The following is a 27,379-nucleotide window of genomic DNA, read 5'->3' on the forward strand; positions in this document are numbered from 1 at the left end:
TCCTTCAATGCTCGAAGAATTCAGTTCACGTTGCCCCCAAACATAGAGCCTGGCCATATGCCACATTGAGAGGTGGTGAACTTGCCAGACAGGAAGACCTGAGGTTGGCACATGTCAGGGGACATGTGCATTTTACCTTCTGTCAATATCATTGTCATTTATGTTTCTACAGTGTACTAATAATTTATTGTTTTTGTTGATTTGCATGATCTTGCCATTCTGTTTTTGTAACAAGTGTGAATCAGGCTTAAGATATACAGTACTGTAGAAATGAATCACAGTCATCAGTTTAAAACTACTTGCCTGGGAAGAATTTCAGACATTTCTCAAGAGTGGGAAGAATCTTGTGTAAACAGGGATGTAAGTTTTCAGGCTGGTACTGTAAGATTAAATCAGATTTGTTTTGGTCCAACCCCAGGGCTGCAAATAACAGTCGGTCATCGGACATTGGCCGACCAAAATTTGCTTATGTCCGACGAAATCCCAAGTGTGGTTGGACATGATGTCCGGACAATTTTTTGATCGTAAATCATTTTATGGCAACGATGAATAAAAATCTGTCTGACCACAATTTTGTTTTGTCCGACCAAGATGGTGTCTTAGTAGAACATGTGTCCTTTCAAGTGAAGAAAATTATTTGCAGCCCTGCAACCCTCTGCATAATTTAAAAATACAATAATGATTGTAAAACCTTTGTGAATTATTATTAAATGGATTCTTAAACACACTGTTCACCTGACATGATAACTTTTTATTGGGCTCCTGAATGTAACTTCCATCACAAGCCATCATTCATATTTCCATTTGGATATACAGTCCTGCACAGTGATGCAGATTTGCCAAAATATAATGAACGGCTTGTAGTCTTACATTCCCACAATATTTTATAATTTGTCTGTGAGAAAAGATTTCAATTGATAACTTATCGGCAATACTCTATAATTATTGTCTAGTTGCTACATTGAAATAAAAACCTTCTTAAAGTGCCACTATGATCAAATTTTTGATTTTCATTTTTTTACATTGTCGTGAACAATTAGACTTTCTTACTCACCTTGCCAAATTTCAATCTGTTACGAACATCAGAAGTCGTTTTATTATGACATTTATTCCAGAGAATTTACGGCCGCCATTAATCAACCTTGTTCCAAAGCTTGGTTGCGAATAGGGAGAAAATGACATCAAAGGCTCAAAAATATCTCACGGGTTAAAATTAGAATAACAATCAGCATAGAAGATTGCACGAAAAACAAGTCCAAAGTTTTTGTTGCTTTTCGCGTGATTTTAAATACATATTGTTATTTCAACCCGTGAGGTATTTTGGAGCCTTTGACGTCACTTTCTCCCTATTCGCAACCAAGCCTTGGAACAAGGTTGTTTAATGGCGGCCGTAAATTATCGGAAATAAACGTTAAAATAAAACGACTTCTGATGTTCGTAATGAATTGAAAATTGGCAGGATGAGTAAAAAAGTCTTATTGTACGGTGTACACGAAAATGTAAAAAAATGGAAATCAAAAATTTGATCATAGTGGCACTTTAATGTATCATGCAAGTGCAGTAACAAAATTATAATTATCTAATTATTGGGTTAATTTCAAGTTACAAGTTAGAATAAATTTATATTTTGTGATACTATGAAGTGATTAGCTTGCGAATACAGGCAGATTTTTACCTGTAGTTTCATTCCACCAATTTCTTTTGGCAGAAATACAGAAATACCAGCAGAAATATGTCTGTATTCCCAGACTTTAAAGTGATGGAATTATAAGAAAAAAATGATATAACTGGAATTTTTTTTTATTCTAAATGAAATTAGAAAATATAAACTATTCAGGATGTGCAGTCAGATTTTTGGTCATCTGCAAAATTAACAATGATAAAAAATTATTTTCTATTATGGTTTTAACAAATTCAATAAAAAATATTCGTTAACTCATTATATAACATCGCCCAATACAAAAATAACTGTACATTAAAAACCCCTACATGGTAACACTGCTTTGCTATCTCCCCTGATGCTGTCGTATGTATTCCTCTTCAAGTTCCATTAAGTTTCTTTCAAGCATTTCAACTTCATCAAATTTTCTTTGCTGTTTTGCTTGTGTTATATAACTTTTTATAATGTCAATTTGCTGCAGCATGGGGTCTGGGGAAGAGCCTTGTGTGATAGGGACTGGACCCCAGCCATTTCCTACAATAGTCTCTGGAGTCTGCTGAACAGTCTTTGCTTTGCCTGGAGGCTCATTTCTGTTGAAATCTCCGCTTCCTTGTCGCTGATGACCTTGCCGTAGCTTTGCAGCTTGTAATCTTTCTTGCATGGCTCGTTCTCTTTGCGCCTTCTCCTCGGCAGCTTTTCTTGCCAGCGAGTTTGCTCTTTCCTCTTGAAGTTTGTTGATTTTGTCGATTGGTGGTAGGTTTGGAAGAGTGAACATGTTCTCCTGTAAGTATCCCGTAGCATAAGCCCTGATGCCTTTTTGTAGTTTTAATGTATGAGGACTTGGAGGTTTCTCAGCCTGAGAGCCCAATGCTGCTATCTTTTTACTGCAGATATAGAAAAAATACTAAGATCACTTTATTTTATTTAAGATTCAGGAGAGTATTTAGCACTAATTGAAACCACTGCAAATTGTCAAAAAAAGTCAACAGTAAGACAGACTGTTACAAACAATTCATTTTCTTTTCCTTTGTGAGCTACCAAGTTTGATAGTTCTAGAGCAACCACCGCGGAGCCAGGGGGGGGAGACTGGGGGGCTTAGCCCCCTCCCCCCCCCAATATTTCCGAAAAAATAAAGACTTGCTAAGAGAAGAGTCTCTAAAGCCCCCTGCTTCAAGTCACTAGTCAGCCCCTCCCCCAATAATTGGAAAAATTCTCCGCGGTCCTTGGAGTGTCAAAATACAAAGACTGGCTGGTTCATGTAACACCCAATATACAGTACTTCTGTAATTTTGTACCAAACAAAAGGTTTAACAAAAGGTTTAACATTTTTTGTCTGCATTCCTTTAGCAGCTAAAAAAATTGTGACTCATACATTGTTCTTTTAATATGTACAAACAAATTAATTTTGTAATCTGTAACAAATTACCTTATAATGTCCACTGATTCATACATCTTCAGTAATTTAGCACGGACATGAGCAGCTTCTTCTAAATCATATTGGATATCACCTAAACTGTTGAGATAATTATAAAATTAAAAAAACTTACCAAAAATAATGTTTTATAACAAACAAATGCTAGCTTATTACTGTAAGTTATTGTAATTATTGTTCCTAAAAAAGCATCATTGGGAGGTGGTGATCAAGGATGTACGGTAACTATGTATCTTAGTTTCGCTATTAAACTGGTCTTGCTAGTAAAACACCTCATCAGAATTTTTCTCTTTACATGAGAGTTTTCGTCCTGGGATGAACTCATCTCAGTGTCTGGTCATTTTCTTGTTGCTGTCTACATAATTTCGTCCCAGGATGAACTCATCCAGGGACGATTTTGCCCCTGTCCTGAGCACCGAGATGAAATGTCATCCTGGGATGAAACATGACACAATGTAGACAGCCTTTCCGAGATGAAATGTAATGTAATCTAAGCACGGGGGAGATGAATTCAACTTGGGCAGGACGTCCTGGGATCCCCGGATGAACACGCTCACATTTAATGAAAATTTTTTTCATCCTGGGACGAAACTCATCTCGACTACATGTAAAGAGGCCCTAATTCCAACTTAGGTCAAAGCAGGTTACTTTAAGATTGAAACCAAGAAACAGTCCTGGGGGCAATTGCACCAACCAAAAATTTTTAAATGAAAGTACAGTATGTTTATTAATGTTTCACAGACTGTTGAATGAAATTTATTATCTTAAACCATCAATTTTAAAACCATTATTGCTAAAAATTATAATCCTTACTTAATTGAATCAGCCATTTTGGTGTAAACAGGTTGTAACAATTCTGCCTCAGCCATACAGCTCTTCATTTTCTGCAAAACAAATCATATGGAGCATAAATTATATTAAACTAATAAAATAATGATAATCTCAACATAGATAATAAGCCCCTTTTAAAGGATGATGGCAACATTAGCCATCGAAGGTTCCTGATAGAGGGCTATAAACAAAGTGATGTATAAAAACCAATTTTACTGTTGTTGGTGTGACTCTCATTGCACATGTTCCATAAGCTAACCCTGCCTTTCACATACAATTAAATAGTTAATATTTCATTCTTAAATAAGCAATATAAAATTAGTTTTAATTGTTATAAATACCCCATACAGCTGAACAACTGCTGGCTTGGTTTTCTTTTCTTTCTCTTGTTTATCATATCTATATAATTATCAGAATATTATAATTATTATGAGAAAAACAAGCAACACTTTGCATGCTTCAGTGAGAATCATATGAGTCATGAGTTCTAATAATACTGCAGTAGAATCGCATTTTGTTGAACACTCAGTTTTCCGAAACTCCAGATTTCTCGAACCAATTAATTTTTCATTACCCTTGAATAGTACAGTGTACTCCTCTGTAATTTTACTCCCGATTTCTCAAACCTCTGGATTTCTCGAAGCAACAGTCCCCTGGGGGTTCGAGAAGTCGCGATTTGTACTTTTGTCTCTCTAACAGTATTATTATTCTTAATATCCCAATTGGACTTTTTTAAAATTTCCAACTGCCATTACCTTTCTAAACAATCCATACAGGCCTGACAGGCACGAATCCCAGCTTCTTCTGAATCATCTTTTGAATGACCTTTTGATCTCCTGGGGAGGCTGTGAGAACCAGCTTGATCCAGTTTTAACACACTGACTGTAAGAGAGGGCAATTTTAGAGATCACAGATCAGGATTATTTTCAAAGAAATTGACAGTTTGTATATCCATCAAGTCTCTACAAAACAAAACCAGCCTCCTGGTCTTTTTGTGTGCATGATGCCTTTTTAAATGGTCTTTTGAAACGACAGAAGTAACCCTTTACTAACAACGTTACTGGAATTGAACATTCCTTACTTGAAATTTTGCAGTTCATTATTTATTACTAAAATATTTATAACTAACTAAAGGTTGATTCAAAAAGCTATCACATCACGGACGTATACAAAACATGGACCCGGGTCCATGGACCACCCCTGTGGACCCGGTCCATGGACCACCTTGTGGACCCGGTCCATGGACCACCCCTGTGGACCACCCCTAATTTTCGAAAGAAAATCAATTGACGGCAGGTACCCAAAACAACGAAATGAAACCACCGAAACGAAAAGACCAAAACAAGCTAAACCACCAAAACGAATCCGCCGAAACAACTGAAACAGTAATCTCGTTCCCGCATCTCGCGGGTAGACGAAGCCGGAAGGCGAGATCTGACCAAGTAAGAAAATTCAATTTTTTTGATTGGCTCTTTCAAAGCATGGCTGTCACAGCGCTAAAATTTGAACGTGCGATGTGGCCCCAAGGGAATTCAATGTCTGTATTTTATGCAAATTATAGATCATGCACGCAATCATAATATATTCATTTTTGGTACGTTTCGTTGTTTACAGTCGGCCTCAAAAGACAAGAAGATTTCGTTTTAGTTCTTTGTAGCATTATAAATCTATTTCAAAAGAATAACGATGTTTAAAAACAGAGAATCTGCCGTAAGAATATTTACGTTTGATTACGTGACCGGATCAAATTTGCATAAAATCTAGACATGTCTCAGACATTGCATGTAACCGCCGAATGTACAGTTTTTTTTAAATCAAATATTGTCAATATTTTTACCCGACCTAAAGCCTTCATAATTGCCTTTTGCTTAGTAAAATACTCTGCTAGACAACAAGACAAAATCACCGAAACAAGCAAAACCTTTACCAGCTAACCGTAAACAGACTAACCGGAGTCCTAGTTGAATATGTTTCGTTTCGCTCGTTTCAACCGTTTCGGCGGTTTCGTTTTGGTCGTTTCAGTGGTTTCGCTAATTTGGTTTTGTTTCATTTCGTTGTTTTGTGTTTTAGTACCTGCCGTCAATTCATACCCTGTCCCCATTCTACACTTTGATTTTCTTTCGAAAATTAGGGGTGGTCCACAGGGGTGGTCCATGGACCGGGTCCACAAGGTGGTCCATGGACCGGGTCCACAGGGGTGGTCCATGGACCCGGGTCCATGTTTTGTATACGTCCATCACATCACACCCCTCTGAGCAACATCAAGAAAATGTTGCTTTTTATAGAATGACCAGTTTGTCCCTTTAAAACAGCAAGATCTCGTAATAAGAGAATGCTGTGAACTAGTCAGTCATCAAGCATTCTTCATGTCTAAGACACCTGTCCAGTCAAAGTATTACTCGTGAAATTCCAGAAAGGGACACTTCCCTTTCCTTTCTTTCTCCAAAAAGGGAGACTACATGTAGCATGTACAAATATTAGAAGATTTACATGTATGGTAAAGTTTATAGTAATTATGGCATGGTTTAGTAAATCAAAATAAAATATGCAACCATCATACACAGCTCTTACTTGAAAACGAAACGGACACAAATGCTGAACACTTTCCGCACATTATTCCTCCACAGAGTCTGCAGTGATGCCTGCGTCGAGCAACATTAAACTGCTTTTTACAAAGTGGACAAAACTTTACTTCACTATCTGCTATCCATGGAACCAAACTTCTTTCTAGAGCTGCAAAAAAATCCAATTCAGTGGAAACTCAAATTTTATGTTCACAACAGACTACATCTATACTAAGTGAACCACTTTCTTCAATTTATTTGCCAACAATGAACTTATAATTTGCTAATAAATGTTATTATAAAATTAGTGCTATTTTGTTCTAATAAGAGCATAAAGCTTTTATTAAATATGATTATTTTGGTTGAGACTGTATAAATTATTTAATACTCACATTTTCGTCCCGGTCTTGCAGGTGAATCCAAAATATGGACTCCAGATCTTAACAGCTGAAGATTATCAAAAAATAATCTGTTAACAACATGTGACATAATAAGTTGTAAACAAAATTTTTAAACAGCATAAAATAACAAATACTTGATCCAAAGATGGGATTTCTAATGGATGAATTCATTACTGTTTTTATGCAGTATATAAGTGTTATGTTAAGATGTGTTATGTTTAGATTGAAACAGACAAATCTACTAGGTTGGAAACAAATTAACCTGAAAGAAATTAGGCCTGCAACATAGACATGTGCCTAATTCAATAAATATGCTTTTATGTTAAGGGAGTTGGAAATTATCTATATACAGTAAAACAAAAAACAGCTGGAATGTACAATACTGACAGTGAGCCCTAATGAATTGTTGTGGTAGTTACTCACGGTAGCTCACCTTTTACTTGTTTCAGTAACGTGCTGCTCCAGAAAGTTCCATCCCCTTCAAACAGAAGAAGTTTTGGTTTGAATCCCCCCACCCCTCTGGAAATTCAATTACACCTGCTTTCAGTGTTACATGCATAGCGGCTTTCTATCGACATTCATCTTTCGACGTGCTAAACAAACAACACGAATTGAAACCCGCCAATCACAGCCCACTAGCATGACCTTCTGAACTTGTGGGCTCATTACATGAAGCCAACACTGTATGCATCGGTTTTGATTGGCTCATTTCAAACAGCACGTCGAAAGACTATGTCGAAAGATGGTTGTAGAGAGATAGCTATGCACGTAACACTGTAAGCGGGTGTAAGCCTCGTACTTTCCTTTAAAAACTTTGACTTTCGAGGCCTCCCACCCCCTCAGAGTTTCTAATGATTTTCCATGGGGTGGGTATGGATATTTTCTTGAACTGCACAATTATTAGGACGTTCAGTTTAAAATAGCTTACCTTTTCTAGTCTTATAAGGATCTTATTGGTTTCTACAACAAATCTATCAATTTCTGCATCTCTCCTGTCCCTGAATTCTCTAAATCTGCTCCTCGAGGCTCCTGGTCATAACAAGAAATACACTGTCAGTCTTAAGCCATTAGGGCAGTTTTTATTTGGGTGTCGCAAAACCAAAATTCAAGAAGCAAAAGCAATGAGATTAGCCAATGAGAATTTGAAGCATTGCAATTTCATGCATGCAATTACATGCAACTTGCACGGACTGCAGAAAAACATGAGTATTACATGCCAGACTGCATCTTATGAAGGTTACACCGAAGATCTTCAGCATGGATTAAGCATTAGGGCCTTGGCATACATTTAAAAAGAAAACCTTGGTGTGGGATGTACAAGGAGTGCACCCTGGCATACATGTAGGTTTTGCATCCAACTGGTTGAGTAGATCGCACAAGTGTTTAAACCAAATTTAATACGTATTACAAAGTGCATGCTTAGCAAAACAGCCAAAGCACTAAATACCAGCATACTTTGAAACCACTAAAATTTTGCTATAAACAACCACACAATTTTACTTGCTATGATTTCTTATGTGCTGTCCAATATATAAATTCAGCCAATCAGAGGTTCACTGCTGGTTCAATATTTTCTAAGCACTACACCGGCTTAGTTTCTACAGCTTTTCTGCGATCATAAATTATAAGTCATGTACGCATAAACCTTTTAACACTCAAAGCTGTTAACGTTATTCTGTATGGACCTCGCTGTACATGCAGTGTCAGTTTCAAATATCTCGAGTTATTATTATCAAATCCATTTCAAAAATTTGGGTAAAATGTGTTCCAGATAAACGATAAGCTAAATATAATCTGCACACACGCTGCACAGAGAAAATCACGCGTCATACAAAAAGGACAACGCCGAAGGCTTGCCATTACTATTCTAAAACACATGTATAAGCTTAAAAGTCCACGCACAAGTAAATTTAAGTAAGATAAGCTTCAGACTGCTTAATATTTCCTCACCAAATTCTTGGTGATCCCAAAGAAACGGGTCCACTCCTCTGATAATAGGTCCCTCAAGAGCGCCATCTACAGTTTCCACAATTGCTCCATCTGCTTCAGAACTCTCGATTTTATCCATAATCTTTCTCTTGGCCTTGCCGAACATCCCACGGATCTGACGAAGGGTGTCCTTATCATCCGAATGAATCTCCTCAAAATGCTTTTGCAAAACTGTGGCGTTCCCCAAATCTTTCATACACATGGGGCAGATAAAGCCCTCCTTGATGTCTTCGCCCTCCATTATTCACGTGTGTACCAACAGGCGAGTTGTTTAAGGCTGTTTTTCTTCTTTATTATGATCAACTCGTAAACATAACATCTGCCGCCATATTGGTTTTGGGAATTATCTCATACCTCGGAGAATTCTGGGTAAGAGGGGTAATCGGTTACGGTACCACACCCACAATATAGGGGCATGTACTAAAACCCGTCACTGAGACGCAAGAGAGGGAAAACGACAGGGCAAATGGCAAAAGTAAGTTTATTTTGTATTAATTTACTGAATTTTAAGCATATATTCGGCAAAATCGACCCAGTGATAACAAATACCATACAGCTATACAGAGCCTTATAATATTCTCAATGGTCTAGTGTGTCCCTAGTGTTACGCAACAACCGATTACCTTATCGAACGCTCGAAAGTCGAAACGTGAGCTTGGGTTTCCTGTGGTTAGAGTGTGGCAGAATTTATTGCAATACACTGCCGTTGAAGAACGCAGTCAGCGAACTGGCCTTAGCAAAACAACTCATATGGTGAAATAGACATTTACGAGATAAAATGGTGAGTGACTTGTATTTGGGCTAATTAAAACATGCTCTTTCCATTTATCCAAATCACGTATCTCCAGCTAGAAGGAGGACAGATTGTCTGGTATTTCACTTGAGCATGCTTCTGTTGGTATAATCTAAAGCAATATAATTACTTGCTTGAATTTACAAAATCTCATTTTAAACATCAATGTTTTGCTTGTAGAAAAAAAAAATTTCGAAAAAAATTATTCCATAATTTGCGAGAAAATGTTGCTTATTGAATCGCATCAGAATTTTCAATTTTTGTATTAAATTAAATTCTGTTTTTTTTTTCTTTGCATGCGTCACCGACATTTGTGATTGCGGAAGTAATAATTTGAGCATGAAATTGCCAGTCCAAATTAGAAAGATTTGATCACCCTTTTTCATGGTATGACTACGCATCGTGCGAAGCAAAGAAACATCATTTCCTCAAAAACCCTCATTTTATTTTTATTTGCGTGAAGTACATGTAAGTTAGTCACTTATATATATATATAGTTAGTTAGTCACTTAGTTAATTAGTTTGTTAGTTAGTTAGTTAATGAGTTAGTTTTTCATTTAAAGGTTTTAATGATTCTTAGTTTTTATTTCCATTTTTACAGCTTAACTATTTTATTTGTTAGTTTTTTCCTTTTATCACTGATGTAAATTTTTTAAGTAAATTTAACTTTCTAATAATATTTTTACTGTAAAGCGCCATGAGCCATGGATATGGCGCTATATAAATCTTTTATTATTATTATTATTATTATTATTATTATTATTATTATTATTATTATTATTATTATTATTATTATTATTATGGCCTACGACATTTTGCCTTACAGTAAGTGAATTAAAACAGTTAAAAGGGGGTTAAAATTTTTTCAAACTCGGAGCGCAAATAAAATTTAAAAAGCGTGAGATATTTCGTCTGATATCATCCAGACTTCATCAGTCAATGAGGTGGTGTTTTTTTAAGATGAATGTTAAGAAGACATTCAATGCCTCGGGGGAGTTAAAATTCTGTCATAAATTGGAGCTAATTCAAAATCATTGTCTCTATTTAACAACGGTTTTCTGAGTTTTATCTCAATGGCCTCTTTTACCCGGTGTTTAAAGGTGTTGATTTCGGTGGCTAACACTTTTGTCTTGCTTGTGTCTACCGAGTGGCCCTCCAGTCGACAATGCTCATGAATGGCTGACGAGTTCCTCGACTGATGTTCTTTCATTCTGGTTTCCAGTAAACGGGACGTTTCGCCAACGTACTCCTTGTTGCACTGTTCACATTGAACCTGGTACACAGTGCCGCATTTCTTTAGATTGGACGTTTTGTCCTTGACATGTACCAATTGCGACCTCAGGGAATTTATGGGTTTATGAATAAGTGTGACCTCGTGTGACTTAAACGCTCTTTGAAGGCGTTCAGAAATTCCTTTGATGTATGGCGCTGAAGCGTAGATTTTCTTCTCGTTTTGGGGCTCTTTCGTTCCAGACTTGGAATGCGGTATTGTTAGCATCCAATCTGGGTAGTTGTTTACTTTCAAAGCTTGTTTCACGTGCTGGGTTTCTCTTGTTTTGTCCTCGTCTTCGGTAACCAAGGTCTGAGCTAGCAGCATCAGGGTGTTAACTACCGCTCTTTTGTGTTGAAGATGATGGTTTGAGTGAAAGTTCAGGTACTGATCCGTGCGCGTAGGTTTACGGTAGACGGAGATCTTGGTAGAACCATCTTGGTTTACGTGTACGCAGGTGTCAAGGAACGGGATTTTACCCTCCTTTTTTTTTCAACAACTTTAAACGCCGGGTAAAAGAGGCCATTGAGATAAAACTCAGAAAACCTTTGTTAAATAGAGACAATGGTTTTTGAATTAGCTCCAATTTATGACAGAATTTTAACTCCCCCGAGGCATTGAAATGTCTTCTTAACATTCATCTTAAAAAAACACCACCTCATTGACTGATGAAGTCTGGATGATATCAGACGAAATATCTCACGCTTTTAAATGTTATTTGCGCTCCGAGTTTGAAAAAATTTTAACCCCCTTTTAACTATGTATCTGGAGCAGGAAACCAATATTTTCAATTGAATTAAAATAGTCGTTTAACAGCTTTCTTATTTTCTTATCTATTCGTAACTATTTAATATATTTTATTTTCCACCTTACTATTTCACGACATAATGCCATGCACCACCTAATTAAATCATTTGTAAAATGTCAACTTAGTTAATCTGGGAAGCAGAAACATGCATAAGCTTTAATTTGTAGTTTCTTTTTGCCCCCCCCCCCCAACTACTTTTACTTTATATTAATTTAATTATTTTATTGTATACTTCTTTATTACTTATGTGGCAAATAAATAAAATAAACATTAATAAATTAAAATTATTAACCTTAAACCCCCAGGGGGGGGACTCCTATATGAAATGGAGGGGGATGCTGGTTGGAAATTTTTAAAAGAACCCCTAAAAGAGACCAATCGGGGTGTAGCTCAAGCTTTTGTTGACCCCTAAAAAAGATACCAAAACACTAAGAATGGAATTTATATTTGTATATTTCTTCGTGTGTAACCCTAAACGAGACCATTATGGCTAAAAATATTGGCGTTTTGCCCGGAACACCCTTATCGAGACCAAAAATCTCCAAAAAAAAGTGAGACGGCGAGCATCCCCGTCACTTTCATATACGAGTTCCCCCCCCCCCCTTCTAGGCCTTAAACAGTTCCCTTTTTTATTAATTTTTTCTCCATGCACTAAAACTACATAGAGCAGTTTTCAATTGAGTGTCGTAAAACCAAAACCAAAGTAATTACTCTGGCCAATCACAAAAGGCACAAACAATCCAGTGAACCAATCAAAACTCGAAGCAAATACAGGAAGCTGGCACGAAGCGCGGAAAAATGTGCGTGAGTGAGTCATGATTGGTTTTGGTTTTAGTGCTGATTGGCTGAAAAAGTGGCGCGAGATTTTTAAGCCAATCACTAAGCGTAGTCATTCAAAACCAAAGCAAACGCAATTTACTTTCGACACTCAAGTGAAAACCGCTCTATAGCAAAATATCAATGACTAAGCGTAGCTATTACGATTCAATCAGACCTTAGTTATTTACTGCAGCTTAAGAAGGCAACCAATTATGAAACGAATTCATGAAATCTGCTTGTAGCGCTCAGTTGCAAATAAACTTGCCAGGACGTTATCAGACGTAGAGAGTATAAACATCAGAGCATACTCTTCCTCCATTGTTAGTTTCATTGTGAGCCACCAAATCTTCGCCATACCACAGACGGAACTCTTGTCCTGAGTTGACCCAATAAGGGGAGAAAAATGGTAGGACAATCTCAGGGGAGAGTGTGGTATATCCGGGAAGCTTAAACCACGTTCCACCACCACCATGTGTAAAGAACTGACTCAGTGGCAAAATGATGTGATTGTCAGAGGCTGTTATGACAACATTAATATAACTATATGCACAGCCCCAGAAACACCAGTTGCGGACACTGCTAGTGTCACATGACACATAACCACTCAGGTGAACCAATTTAAAGCCCGCAATCTTGCCACTGTTAGGGACACTGAAACTGCCATACTCGTCATCCCTCGCACCAAAACAAACTGGACGAGAATTCAGTCTGAGCCAGGAATCTAAGAGTTGAAGGGCATGAAATAAATTGAAAAGTGAATTATGTATCAAAAATCTCTCCAACAATAAACATGACTTAAGAATTTTGTTTAGAAGCTTCAAGTTTCTTTGGTAATGGTAAAGCTTCATGTTTTCGATGCAGTACAAGAAGGGTTTATACTGCATGTACAGCAAACCATTCTTGTATAATATAGCCTTTAAATTTTACCAAAAAATGCTGAAACATCAGTCAAAATGCTGTATTCCTTACAATCTCCCGGGGGGGGGGGGGGTAGTCCCATAAATTACGGATAGGGGTGTGCCGCAAAGGTTCTTAAACCCTGACCCTATTAATTTTAAGGATAAAGAAAGCAAAAACTGAAACCCTTTTTAAGGCCCAAAACCGAAAAATGACACCCTATTCAAGGGGAGGAGAAGCGTTCAATGATGACCCAAATAACGGGCAACTGCGCACGGCAAAACACAAATCTTTATAAAATCGCTTAACTAATACTTGAACGGTTAGTACCCTATCTAAGGATCACACCGGGAACACAATGCCAAAAGGAGCAAAAATGATACCCTATTTAAGGACCAAGAACCTCAAAAACCATACCCTATCCCGCAGCACATACCTATATAGCCCATATAATAGGACAATCTCCAACAGAAACTTAAGCTCAGTTGACTGACTTCAGAGGCAAGGTGTATTTTGTTTTGGAAATGGCACCTAATCACTTCAAGCATGCAACTAATAACTAACAAATTTTACTCAATAATGTCTTCTACTGTACCTTGTGACTGGCTGGTTCCATTTTGCCAGCCATGCCAGGTCAGGATGAAGAAAATCACAAGGAAACACAAAGACTTCCAAGTTGTCTGAAATTCCATTTTGCGGCAGGTAATCTAAAATGAATAAAAAGAAGTTAACGTATTGAAGCTACTAATATATTGCAAAACAAGAATGACACATTTAACTCTCACACACACTATGTTTCATGTAGAGACTTATGTGCACTTTAAATCTCTTCGTTGTTCTTTATTGCTCTTGTAAGGGGGGGGGGTAAGACCAAAATCCAGGGCCAGCCGACAATTTCAAATGGTAAAGGATGAATGTCAATCCGTCAATAAAGACATGCAACTTCGTGTTGATATTCACCAAAGTAAGTTGGATCAACTTATTAAAAGTAAAGTAAAATCATATCATATTAATATTATATTATTATTATAGTATATTTCTGTTTATTTCAAACCATCATCATGGTTTGAAATAAACCAAAATATTCAGTGCCTTCACTTTTAATAAGTTGATCGAACTCACTTTGGTGAATATCACCAGGTATTTATTCGGATTGACATTCATCCTTTATTACTAGCTTGTTAGCCGGGGATAAAATAACATTGCGAAAGAACGGAATTATAACTTATAGTTATTTGAAGCTTGAGCATGCTCCCGTCGTTCACCCTTTCCCAAAAAGAATCTGTGGTAAACGGGTAATCGCGGTCGCTTATTGCAGGAAACTGATGGAAAATAGAGGAGCCTGACTATCAGTTGTACCATGGGATCCGCGAATTGCAGAAAAATACTAGCCTGTGTACAGCCGTCCCGGTCCTCGTAGGTTAAAAGTGCCAATTCTATTCATTGCTATTACAATCAATGTTGACATATCACACGATATATTCGAATTGTAAGCAGTTTCAGTTCTTTTTTGCTCTGCAGATTCAGAAACGACGAATTAAGACTTTCGTTTGTCCAGAAAATCGCCTGAATACTGTGAATATACAGTTGATTATAAACAAAACTAATTAAATCACAAGTTAGTTATTCGGTGGCGTTAATAAATTTGACTACTATTGCTCCTGAATCAACACGAAATACAGCCTCCTCTCCAAACAAAAGCGTTCAGCTAAGCTTGGTCGACGTAATGACTATTAAACATACCAACAAAAAAACAAAGTCATACCAAAGAACATAGATCGATAATTGATTTGACTGCAAGGATTAATTCAGGCTTGAGAGCAACCAAGGCTTGTGGATGATTAGTCTCCTGCGCGGATGATCTTTGGGCTCGTCACGCGATCCTTGGTGAGGATCGCGTGACGAAGTCCAAAGACCGTCTGCGCAGTCGTGAGGCTAGTGGAGGCTTGGTTGCTTGTCGCAATCCCTGGCGCAGGCCAGAAGGATCGTAGCCGGCCTCCCACGCAGTCGTTCTTAGGGGCGATCGCGTTACACTCCTCCCCACGAACGCCTGCTTAACCGAGGCCAACATTCCTTTCCGCCGCTTAGCCAATCAGATTTTACCTACTTGCCAAAAGCTAATCCGCGATCCGCTTTGCTATTGAAGTCCGGGAAATCCAGTCAAATTATTCCAAAAAATCCGCAATCCGGGCGCGTTTTGGGGCCAAATCCGTCGATCCGCAAACCTCGAACTGATTGGATAAGATAAGATAAGATAAGATTTTATTTACCTCTCCAAAAATGGTTTTTCAGGGCAAATTACAATAAAATGTTAAAAATGTACAGCTAAATAATAAAATCATTCTAAATATTAAAAAGGGTTACGTTTAAAAGGGTTCTATGTTTCAATAAAATTCTTCCAAGCGCGACGTTTTATAGCATCCTTAAAAATACTCAAACTATTAACGTCTGTTAGGGTCCTTGGTAGTTCGTTCCAAAGCCGAGTAGCTCTGAATACAAATGACTGCTGGCCTGTTGGGTGGAATCCGCCTGCATCGCTGGTTGACCTGAACATCATCGATATCCGCAGTATGGATTCTGCGATGCACGGTCGACGTACAGCCGAGCTCCTCCCCCTCGCATGTAAACACGTCAGCATAATCTCGGGACATCCTCTTTGCCTCTCTTTTTATGTGTCAGTATCTTCAGGGAAGTTCACCAGAACCACTTCATTGGGTAGCGTCAGGGTGTTCTGTTGCCGCACAGCTCTGCTAAGGGTCTCTGAAGATACCTCTTGACAGTCTGCGCCAACTGCTCCCTCGCAATCACTTCTGCTGGCTGCTGGACTGTAACATGTACTGTACCCAGGCATGTCCTGGGCATCAGGCTGACCCCTTGACCTGTTGGGTTGATCAGCTGGGTGTTGAAACATGACTTGGATCGATGCGTCCACCAGTATAGTTGCGACTTGGGGTCTGCCTTTCAGTAGGGTGCTGAGGGTTTCCACCTGTACCATTAACGGTGAGTGTGGAGGAATCCATACAGCAATGTTGCCAGCAATGTTGCCAGCAACCTGGACTAGCTCCAGCTTGCTTGGTTTCTGGCCTTGCTTTGACAAAGTACCCGCACCCCTTTTATCTTCAGCAGCTCAGCTCACTATGAGTACTTTACAAGTATACTCGCCCCCAGGTCTTGTCCTCCTCTGCCTGACAGTGGCTGCTGTGTATTTGAGGACCAGCGGCCGCACATTGGGACTGTCACTCTTCCCACTTGCACATCCAGCTCTAGGAATCCGAGGCATGGGATCTCGAGTCCATTAGTACCATGCAGTCAGCATCTTTTCTCCGCCCTGTACGCTGGGACTCAAGTTTCTGCTTGTAGAATGTCTCAAATACCAAGGTAACCAAGGAGCCAGCGTCGACCAGGCACTCAACTTCCATGCCTGCTAACTTAGCCGTCATAGTTGGTGGTCCACAAAATAACTTTGGAAGGGGTGAGCCACTGCCAATCTCCTCCACCGTCAGGTTCACTGCAGTGGAGTCTACTCCTTTCCCGCCGTCTTGTTCGGGGCTGGCCTCGTGCCCCATTGGATGCTGCGTGGCTTTGGGCAGTCGCAAACGAAGTGGTCATCCTGACCGCACCGGTAGCAGGAGATAGGTCGAGGTCTTGATACCAAATTGGTCAACAGCTGCTTAAGGCTGTCCAGGTCGATATGTGTCCTCAACAACTTTGGTTGCTTCTGCAACTCTTCTGCCAGTACCTTCTGGCCTGAAGGAAGTGGTCCCTCGCCCAACGCTTGGTATTGCGATGCAGGGTAGTGACCTTTAAGTTCTCCACAAACTGTCCCTTCAGCAGAGTGCCCTAGCTGGTCACCGCCTCGCCGCCCAGTCGCTCCACTCTGCGGCAAGGATATCATGTGCTTAAAGCGATAAGCTTAGATCTAGATTATCCGATTTAAACAGTCTACCGAAAGCATGACCACAAAAACCTAGTTGCTACGAACGCATTTTAGCAATGAAACGTGGTTAGGCTCACACGTAGAAACACTCCCGAATAATGCATGAGCTCATGATCACCAAATTAAACCGAAACATTCCTGAACACAAAATAACAGAACGAAACAGCAAACTCTTAGCGTCTCTAGAAATATCAAAATCCAGTAAAATATGTGTCTAGTGATCCTGTCACAAGATGTCGAGAAATATTTTAGGGTCAATAGAGGTTTTTACTCTAATTGAAAGATACAATGCTCCAAAATAGATTGGACAGACTAATGGCATGAGTTTGGAATTAACTAATTGATTTCTAAGATCCTGTATTTAAAATTTAAAGTTTCAGGTGTTCGGTTACTTGGGGAGTAGTCTAACGGCCCGACTTTGCTTACAATACTTACGTAGTCACTCTGTTCTCACGCTTAAAACGATAAACGATTTAGCAAATTGGCCGTTAGCGGAACTGCACTTGACATTGACCAAACGACCAATTACAATTAACAGACGAAAACCGTATTTCGGCTAATTAAGCATGATTTTTCTATTTCGCCAATTATGTAGCTCCAACTTCCTAATGCTTTTAGTAAAAACAGTTAATGTTACTTCGATGGAATTCCAGATGAGAACTGATTTTTAAACTTAAATTCTTTTTTTCTATACACGATTCACTGACATAATGTGATCGTGGAAGTTACTGAACATCAAAACGCCAGTTCAAATTAGTAATTCTCATCACTTATTCCAATACATTTCTTTTAATATTTCTTTGAAAAATTTAGTGGTAGATCAAGACAATATCTGTGATGACGAATTTTTTATCTCTCATCTTCTGACTACTTGACCCCATATTGACATTGTAAGGATAAATGTGATGTTGAAACAGTAGTTATGATGGGGCACAAAGGTCAAAGGTACTTAGGATTGACAATTAAGTAGGGAGTAGTTATAGATGTAATCTAGTCCTTAAAATTTTTGATTTACTTCTCGTATACATTGTACGTACGTGCGAGACAAAGCAGACGACAACAAGAAAACAACTCTTTTTTTTCATTCCCTCATTTTATTTTTTGCCTTATCTTCAACAACAGATTGCCATGCAGAAAGTGAATTAAAACACAGCGGTTTAACAGCTTTCTTATTTTCTTATATCTTCGTAAAAAATTTAACCTTTAACACTGTTAAACACTGACATTTCTAATGTTTCACCATGCACCAAAACTACATATGAATTCACATTTTTGCTACGTATAGCGAAATCTCAAAGACTTGACGTTATTACGACAAAATCAGACCATAGTTTATTTACTGCAGCTAGAAATTCATAAAATCTGCCTGTAGCCTGCAGCTGTAGGCTTGCCGGGGCTAGCTTCTCAGAGGTAGAGAGCGTAAACATCAGCGCAGACATTTCCTCCATTGTCGCTTTCAGTGTACCCAACTAAATCTTCACCATACCACAGACGGAACTGCTGACCCGAGTTCACCGAATAAGGCGAGAAACGAGGCAGGACAATCTCAGGGGACCTGGGGGTATATCCAGGAGCATCAGACCACTTTCCAGCGCCATACGTGAAGAACTGACTCAGTGGCACGATGATGGCGTTGCTTGTTGTTGTTATGACAGTAGCAACACCGTTTTTCACGCTGGGATGGTTGTAACAGCCCCAGAACGACCAATAGGCAATGTTGTTAGTGTCACATGACACGTAACCACTCAGGTAGACCAGTTTAAACCCCGCTATCTTGCCACCGTAAGGGACGCTGAAACTGCCATACTGGTTATCCCTCGCACCGAAACACACTGGGCGGGAATTCACTTTGAGCCAGGAATCTAAGAGTTGAAGAGCATATAATTAATTGAATAGTGAATTATGTCATTAATAAAGGATAATACATGGTTGCGCGGAGATATGAAATTTATCTTCGAGTGTACAAATCGATATCTCACGAGAGAGCGCAGCGAACATTTTCCGAGCTACTCCAAAGATTCCGAAGATTGCCGAGGAAGATGCGAAGATGTTCCGACTTAATATCGATAAACTTTGGCTCATTCAGCATTGAAACATGGCAATCTCGTCAGCAAACGTGTGGAAATCAATATCTGGCACATGTGAAAGATATCAAATCTTTTAAAGATATGATTTTTCTTAAGCCCCGTCCACACTGACCCGGGTAAATTTGAAAACGGAGAAATTTGAAAACGCCGCGTAAAATGTTTTCCGTCCACATTAAGCCGGGTAAATTTGAAAACGATACCCACTTTGGAGAGCGTTTTAGAAAAGTACCGTTTTCGGTGACCAAAAACGCCGTTTGAATGTGGACGGTTGGCCAATCCGGGTAAAAAAAAGATGCGTTTTCAAATTTACCCGGGTCAGTGTGGACGGGGCATTAGCTATAGCAAGAGAAATCCTGGTAATTCACTCTAGTTTTTATAATAATTACAATTAATCTCTCCAATAATAAACGCGATTTCAGCGCTTTGTTTCTGAGAAGCTGTGAGGTTTTTCGTCACGTAAAAAGGGAATAACAAGGGTTTATACTGTACGGCAAAACCATTCGCATATGGCCTTTAAATTTTGTTAATAACAAAGATGCTCAAACATCTATTACAATGCTGACTACTACCTTGTGACTGGCTGGTGACATCACAGCAGTTCACGGTGAGGAAAATCACGAGGAAACACAAAGACTTCCAAGTTGTCTGAAATTCCATTTTGCAGATAATCTAAAATGAGCAAAAGAAGTTAATGTATTGAAGATACCGAAATCGTGCAAAACAATAATTTTACTCTAGCACACTCTATTTCGTGTACTCAAAGGTCTCATAAAAATTTGAAACCTGAAATCAGCAAGAACTAAATTTTCCTTTTCAGTCAAAAGTTGAGCTCAGTATAAAAAAATCTTGTGTACAAAGAAAACTGAACGATGAGCTCTCAGTAGGACGACATAATGGCTAAGCATATGGTATACGTATTTTGCGTTTGAGTCTAGTGGCCCATCAGGCCGTAGCTTGGGATGCTAGTCCATCGTAGGGTTACCCCCAACATTAAATTCACCGGTACCCATTTATAAACCTGGATGGAGAGAGGCACTGTGGAAGTAAAGTGTCACAGTGACCCCGGCCAGCGCTCGAACCCGGACCGCTCGATCCGGAGTCCAGCGCATAAACCTTTAGGCCACCGCGTCTCCCATATACAAGTAACAAAATCAGTACCTCTTTCAGTAATTGACTTGACTGCAAGAATTCTGGCTTCAGGAGAACAACCAACCAAGCTCAACCAAGGCTTGTGTGCAACTGACAAACCTAAAGCTGTGACTTCTAATTTATTGGTTTTCTCACATCCTGTAACACAAAACTTTAGCAGACGTAACAGCTTAATTTGCTAATAAGCCTGATTTCTGTTGTGGACGTTCTCGGAAACAAGATGAGTGGTACTGACGTCAGTCACGTTTTGATTAGCCTGCAGCGGCCACAGAAAAACGACAGCCGGAAATACGTCTGCGTTTGCAGGTTACCTTATTACATGAAATTTTCGCGACACGTTAATTTCGCGATTTTGAGATGCGCATTTATCGCGACACTTTGTAAAATATTTTGTATTTTGAATCACTTTAATTTCGCGTTTTTGAGTAAGTCACCGTATACATTTCCTTAGCAATATTATTTTAAACAAAACGATTTCAAAGGAAAAATAACATCAAAATTAAGTAAAACGCAAGGGCGGGACTAAATCTCGGCAGTAGCAACAACAGAGCAGTTCTCACAATGTCTACAAATAGGTCATGCTTGTACGTGAGTTATTGTTCTTGAGTCCATTGACGACAACATTCATTTAGATTGAAAATTCCTTCCTTCAGTGGTACTCAACTTATTTCCTCTTGATTATTGACATATATGAGTCACTTAATTTTCGCGTCATGTTATGTTCACTTATTGTTCGCGTCACTTTAATTTCGCGATTTTTTTTGGAATCGCGAAATTAACGTGTCGCGAAAATGTCATGTAATAAGGTACGTTTTGACCTGAGAGTTCCTGTTTGGGAACCTCTTTTGATGCTAATGTTACTGTTACCTTATATCCAACCCACAGTCTGTATGTTGCATTACCTGACATTTCTAAACACTGGACTTAATCCGACTTTGGTTGGAAAATAAGCCTCAAGGGCAGCTGAAGAACTAAGTCAGAAATATCAAATATTTTTAATCTTTTAATATTCGGTAGCTTGAGACGCTAGCATGCGTAGCCAATTTGCCGAGCATAAATACATTGTACGTGCAGTAGAAGAAATCTGAAACAAGAGAACTTTATAGATTCAAGAGTTCATGTTGGTATGGACTTACTCCGACTCTGGCTGGAAATTAAGCCTTAAGGGCAGCTAAGAAACTAAGCCAGTAATACACTCTATTGCGTTCGACGATAGGAGAACGCATCCTAATCTTGCGGTGGCCTGTGGTCCCATGGTTGTCCTGTGAACGCGCAAGTGAAAGTGGTTCTATGTGTCGTATTATGTATGTATGTCGGTATGTGGCAAGTTGGCCTCGATCTCATGTGATTAGACATTAGAAAGCAATTAATTGCGTCACAGCAACGTCAACAAAGACAGCGCGCGCAAAAACAATTCATGAAGCCGATACGCTAGGCTGTAAACAATTTTTGTGTTCGACGTTAGGAGAACAAATTCAAATCTTGTGGTGGTATGTGATCCCGTGGCTGTCCAGTGAAAGTCGTTTTATGTGTCGTTCTATGTATCTTGGTATGTGGCAGGTTGCCTAATTAATGACGTCGCAGTTTCTTTGCGAGAGACCCTGGGAACGAGGTTGATTCGTTCTAACGATCTTCTTCGGTTTGCGTTTTCGAGTTTGCCCTGTAAGTTGTACTGAAAAATAAACGTTTCGGCAGTCCTCCTTTTAACAGAAGTAAAAAATTGATGTGCTGCCTCGTGCACTGTTGGATTGAGATTGTTTCTCTAATAGTTTCAAGTGATGTTGGATGCGCGCTTTATGTTGCACACGCGGTCGTTTCAAATTTGTATGACGATATAAACAGTCGTGTAACTCGGATTACGTTTGCTAGCCTTATCTTGGGTATCTATTTTGGGTCGAACGCACTCCCCTAATCTCTGATTATTACTAGTTTTATAAGAATATGTTTTTCCGAGCCAGGCTGAATATTCTTATTTTTCTGCCGATTTTAGGCTGGAAACATTCTTATAAACATTCTTAAATAATACCGTTTGACATTTCCATTTTAGCATGTATTACGGTATCAATTTATGTACCGTTCATCGAACTGTCATAAGCATCGAACATTTGGCTAGTGCAGGTTTTTATCGATTTATTGGGCAGGCTAGTTAAAAGTTTTGCGGTTCAATAAAGTAAAAAAACATATTTAATTGTATTGTATTTACAAATTTTCAACTCAAAATTATTTTCTTTTAAAAATCTCAGCCTCGGGTTTATTCTTAAAATATTCTTAAAAATTCACAAATTTCAGCCTCTATAAAATAAAAAGAGTGTATCAAATATTTTTAGTCTTAAATTATCCGTAGCTTGAGACGCTTGCATGCGTAGCCAATTTACCGAGCATAAATACATGTACGTGCATTAGAAGGTTTCTGAAACAAGAGAACTTTACTTATTCAAAAGTTCATGTTGGTTTCCTCAACACGGAAAAGATTCCGGAAAAGATTCCGCTAGCGTATAGCATGCATAGCCAATTTACCGAGCATAAATACATGTACCTGCATTAGAAGGTTTCTGAAACAAGAGAACTTTATTTACTCAAAAGTTCATGTTGGTTTCCTCAACACGGAAAAGATTCCGGAAAAGATTCCGCTAGCATGCATAGCCAATTTACCGAGCATAAATACATGTACGTGCATTAGAAGGTTTATGAAACAAGAGAACTTTACTTATTCAAAAGTTCATGTTGATTTCTTCAACACGGAAAAGATTCCATCACATTTCATTTCTTTTAGTCTAAGACTTCCCGTCCGGGGTCACGAGAAAGATCACGGATCAAATGAGTAAAACATATGAGATCCCATGTTCAGAAATGTTTTATTAAAGACAATAAAATAATTTTAGACTAAATAAAAGATTTAATGCAATGAAGTTTATTCATCTAACACGATTGCGGTTGTTCTTATTTTAGCCCATACATTTTCTTAAATTTTGGGGGCAAATCTCAGCCTCAACGTCCTTATAAGAATGGTTCTTATAAAAAAAAGAGTTTATATTGGGGAGACTGGCCGCAGGATGGCAGACCGTTTCAGGGAACACTGCAGGGATGTGATCAACGTTCCTGTACCTGCACTTTTTAACCAGCCGGATCACTTCCGACACTGTCACTGTCTTGAAAGCAGGCCTGGTTAACCAACAGCAACGCAAGATATATTTTCAAGGACGGAACTGGCACCGAGTGGACTAAATCACGACTTCAGCCTCACAGAATTGACTTTGTCTTATCACGCGCTGTCGCGCGCGCGGCAACATGTGTGAGCTTGTATTTCAGATCTTGACACCCAGTCAGACTCGATCCGAGCAAATTTGTTTGTGTAATTAGCGTTGTCTCCAAATAGTCACCTTTTCTTGTTCACTTTTCATGTTTCTCACCTTTTGATGCGCATAATTGTAGATCTCCCCCTACGCATTTCACTTGACAATGACATCCCGAAGATGTCAAAACGTTGAATTTTATTATCGCTAATTTTTGTATTGAAAATTTATCCAAAAGCGCTTTGATTATCGACATTATCAGATCGTTAAACGTTTTTTTTTTACTTTCAAAGGCATGTATGTGTGAGGCGAATGACGACGGTAACATAAGGGATCAACAACAAGAACAACAACACTTTTCCTTGATACTCTCATCTTATTTTCGTTATCGCGAAAAAAAATCAGTTATACACTCTTATAGAGTACATTATTGCCACGAAATCAGTGAGTTCAAAAAAGGCCAGTTTATCTCAAAACATGCTTCTTTTCCTCTCTGTCTGGTATGCTTGTCAAACAGGATCAAAATGTCGAGGAGTGATATTTATTTATCGAGTTGCCATATTTATGTCCACATTGCATTATATATATCCAAAGTGCAATATGTATGTCCAAAACTAATATATATATCCAAAAATCCGGCGACCTGTTCTCGTTGTGTATATTACAATCAAATGATTTCACATATTTGGATACAGTTTCGATATACATATTTCGCGGGCTTTTCTCGATATATATATTTCATGCGTTCTATTTCGGTCAGTATTGCATGTAAGTCTACATGACCTGTCCCGCATCCCGCAGCAAAACAATATGGCGGCTCGGTGGATACCAAACATCGATTCCTTTTTCGATTCTCTGGTGGGAGTCATACGAGGAGCAAGAAATCACTTGTCAACCAACCAAGCCGACAGTGCAGAATTCTGGTGTCGCAGACTTGACGATTATGAACGAACTGTGAGGTTGTTGTTAGCTAGAGTGATGGAATCGCGGCCCGATCAAGTTAATTTTGTGCGAGATTTGGCGTTGTTAATGGATACAATGGGAAATCTTAGAGAAGCGCTTGATGCTCGAAGTTTTCGTGGACAATTTGAAGTCGAAGGACAAGACGCTGTTCAAAATCTTTCCGCTGTAGACCATACGGGAAGAACGGGAAGACCAAGCCGTATCTCATAACTGACACTCAAATTAGAATGCTCAGAGAGGAAGGATTTCGATGGGCTGATGTGGCACGTTTATTGGGAGTTTCTCCAATAACGTTACGAAGAAGAAGAGTAGAATTTGAAATCAGGGGCGGATCCAGGGGGGGGGTGGATTGGGTGGCTAGCCACCCCCCTTGATCCATCAGAAAAATGAAAATAAACTTCTTAAAATAGAAAACAACGACAATGTCCATCCACCTTTCATAGTCAGGCGGCCGTTCAAAGTTAAGGACGGCCATTTTTCCAAAATAGGAGATTTTCGACAGCCTTTTATACGAACTTCTGACTCAATGTAACAAAACATGTGTGTATAGTTTTAAAAAATTAGATTCCTTTTAGCTTTCAAGAGTTGTTTTAGATTTGCTGGAATGATTTTCTTCTCCAATTACATCTTTTATTAGCGAGTTTTCTTACCGTTTTTTCGCATCGAAGCAATTTCACAAGCAAGCAAAGTCGCCAAAGTTGTCGCCAGGCCACTTTGCCAAGGGCTAATTTCCACGCACGTGGGTGAGCAAAAAAAAAAAAACGTATATCTGTTCCTTTCTGTAAGTTCGTGACCTGTCAACTTTAAATTTCAATCACTCTTCATTTAACATAACATAATTGACAGCTGTATAATGCTGCTCAGAATCGCGGAAATCACGTCTAAGAGGCTTCAACTTTTCAACATTTTCTGAGGGGGCATGCCCCCAGACCCTCCTAGGGAGATGGAGCCTACGGCTCCATGAAATATGGGCCTGAGACCCAAAATAATTTGCACTCCCACTTTCAAAAACTGCCTTAAAGCCTGAAACCCCCTTCTCCCATAAAGAAAACTTGAGCTTGAAAAATATAGTAAACAAAAATATTGGTTAACAGCCACCCCCCTTTGAAAAATCCTGGATCCGCCCCTGGAAATGCCTCTTGGCAACAACTTTGATGACATTCCTAATGACGTGCTGGATAATCTAGTAAGTGAATTACTTCATAGAACACCTCAGGCAGGCCGTCACATGGTGCAAGGAGCGCTGAGAAGTCGGGGTCTACGAATACAGAGAGAAAGAATTCGCGATATACATATTTCGCGGGCTTTTCTCGATATATATATTTCATGCGTTCTATTTCGGTCAGTATTGCATGTAAGTCTACATGACCTGTCCCGCAAGATTACATTCCGTAACGTTGAAGTAATCGGGTCAACTCCGAAACTGTATCCAAATGTGTGAAATCATTTGATTGTAATATATACAACGAGAACAGGTCGCCGGATTTTTGGATATTTATATTAGTTTTGGACATACACATTGCACTTTGGATATATATAATGCAATGTGGACATAAATATGGCAACTCGATAAATAAATATCACTCCTCGACATTTTGATCCTGTTTGACAAGCATAGTCTGGCTTAAAACCTAAAGTAATCTGTATATATCTCCGTATAAATTGACCAAAAGTTCAAACATTTTTATTATATTATTTTTCTCCATCCCCTAAAACTACATTAAGCAAAATCTCGAAACAAAGCGTTATTACATTTAATTTCTAGCTGCAGCTAGAAAGTGACCTATAATAAGACGATTTCGAAAAAATCTTCTTGACTAATAATATGGTTGGAAACATGTCAGGACTTCTCAGATGTAGAGAGCGTAAACATTGCAGCACACTCTGCCCCCATTGTCGCGTTCACCATAATCAGCCAGATCTTCACCGTACCACAGGCGGAGCTGCTGACCCAAGTGCACCGAATAAGAGGAGAAAAATGGCAGGACAATCTCAGGGGACATGGAGTTATATCCGGGAATCACAGCCCACTTTCCAGCAGTATGTACATGTGTATTTGTAATGAACTGACTCAGCGGCAAAATGACCTCATTGTTAGATGTTGTTATAACAACATTAACAAATTTTCTTAAGTAGTTATCGAAATCGATGCCACATCCCCAGAAAGAGTAATGGTGGACACTGCTAGTGCTACATGACACGTAACCGCTCCGGTGGACCAATTTTATGGCAATTATGTTGCCACCGCGTGGGACGCTGAAACCGCCAAACTGGCCATTCTTCGCACCAAAACACACCAGACGAGAATTCAGTTTGAGCCAGGAATCCAAGAGTTGAAGAGCATGAGATAATTTAAATAGTAAATTAAGTCAGAATTTAAATTAATCTCTTCAACAACAAGACGGTCTAGGTCGCTCCCCGTCGGGGAAGGGAGAGAGTGCGTGACCGCGAGTGACTTGGATCGTCAGAGATGCTGGCTTCTTGTG

The 27,379-nt window shown here is 39.0% G+C and overlaps 3 protein-coding genes and 1 long non-coding RNA gene across 7 annotated transcripts in view; all 4 read right to left on the minus strand.

Annotated features, from left to right (window-relative positions):
• Window positions 1–736: 736 nt before the first annotated feature.
• On the minus strand, window positions 737–1,659 carry LOC144628575 (uncharacterized). The gene is made up of 2 exons (XR_013566270.1): window positions 1,539–1,659; window positions 737–977 (listed from the first exon to the last, which is right to left on the minus strand). It is a non-coding gene; the product is annotated as an uncharacterized LOC144628575 (long non-coding RNA).
• A 65-nt stretch (window positions 1,660–1,724) lies between these two features.
• On the minus strand, window positions 1,725–9,211 carry LOC144667457 (rabenosyn-5-like). The gene is made up of 9 exons (XM_078528874.1): window positions 8,839–9,211; window positions 7,817–7,917; window positions 6,880–6,934; window positions 6,495–6,656; window positions 4,679–4,805; window positions 4,265–4,322; window positions 3,906–3,976; window positions 3,087–3,173; window positions 1,725–2,544 (listed from the first exon to the last, which is right to left on the minus strand). The coding sequence occupies exons 1-9, from the start codon at window positions 9,116–9,118 to the stop codon at window positions 2,007–2,009; spliced, it is 1,479 nt and encodes a 492-aa protein (XP_078385000.1). The 5' UTR covers window positions 9,119–9,211; the 3' UTR covers window positions 1,725–2,006.
• Window positions 9,212–11,735: 2,524 nt separating this feature from the next.
• Window positions 11,736–14,262, minus strand: LOC144667462 (uncharacterized). Its single transcript, XM_078528883.1, has 3 exons — window positions 14,060–14,262; window positions 12,689–13,288; window positions 11,736–12,405 (listed from the first exon to the last, which is right to left on the minus strand). Exons 1-2 carry the CDS (start codon window positions 14,154–14,156, stop codon window positions 12,843–12,845), a joined length of 543 nt encoding a protein of 180 aa, XP_078385009.1. The 5' UTR covers window positions 14,157–14,262; the 3' UTR covers window positions 11,736–12,405; window positions 12,689–12,842.
• Window positions 14,263–18,494: 4,232 nt separating this feature from the next.
• Window positions 18,495–27,379, minus strand: part of LOC144667461 (uncharacterized) — a 51,097-nt gene continuing 42,212 nt past the window's right edge. For 2 of the 4 annotated variants that reach the window (XM_078528882.1, XM_078528881.1), the window contains one exon: window positions 18,495–19,263. In XM_078528882.1, the coding sequence (XP_078385008.1) occupies window positions 18,806–19,263 (458 nt within the window). In that variant the 3' untranslated portion in view covers window positions 18,495–18,805. Of the gene's footprint in view, window positions 19,264–20,057; window positions 20,158–20,646; window positions 20,878–26,559; window positions 27,220–27,379 lie in introns of those variants that run through there. The other 2 variants (XM_078528880.1, XM_078528879.1) reach the window with 2 other exon arrangements.

Source organism: Oculina patagonica, chromosome 10, assembly GCF_052425735.1.
Source record: "Oculina patagonica isolate OP01 chromosome 10, crgOcupat, whole genome shotgun sequence".
In the NCBI taxonomy this organism is placed as follows: Eukaryota; Metazoa; Cnidaria; class Anthozoa; order Scleractinia; family Oculinidae; genus Oculina; species Oculina patagonica.

Excerpts from the sequence above, each read along its gene's own strand:
- LOC144667457 (XM_078528874.1), bottom strand. The coding sequence starts at position 9,118 with ATGGAGGGCGAAGACATCAAGGAGGGCTTTATCTGCCCCATGTGTATG. Across the intron at positions 6,657-6,879 it reads TGCAAGACCGGGACGAAAAT|CTCTAGAAAGAAGTTTGGTT; the intron begins GTGAGTATTAAA and ends ATTTTTTTGCAG. Across the intron at positions 3,174-3,905 it reads AAAATGGCTGATTCAATTAA|TTTAGGTGATATCCAATATG; the intron begins GTAAGGATTATA and ends TTATCTCAACAG.
- LOC144667462 (XM_078528883.1), bottom strand. The coding sequence starts at position 14,156 with ATGGAATTTCAGACAACTTGGAAGTCTTTGTGTTTCCTTGTGATTTTC. Across the intron at positions 13,289-14,059 it reads TGGAACCAGCCAGTCACAAG|ATTCCTGGCTCAGACTGAAT; the intron begins GTACAGTAGAAG and ends TTCAACTCTTAG.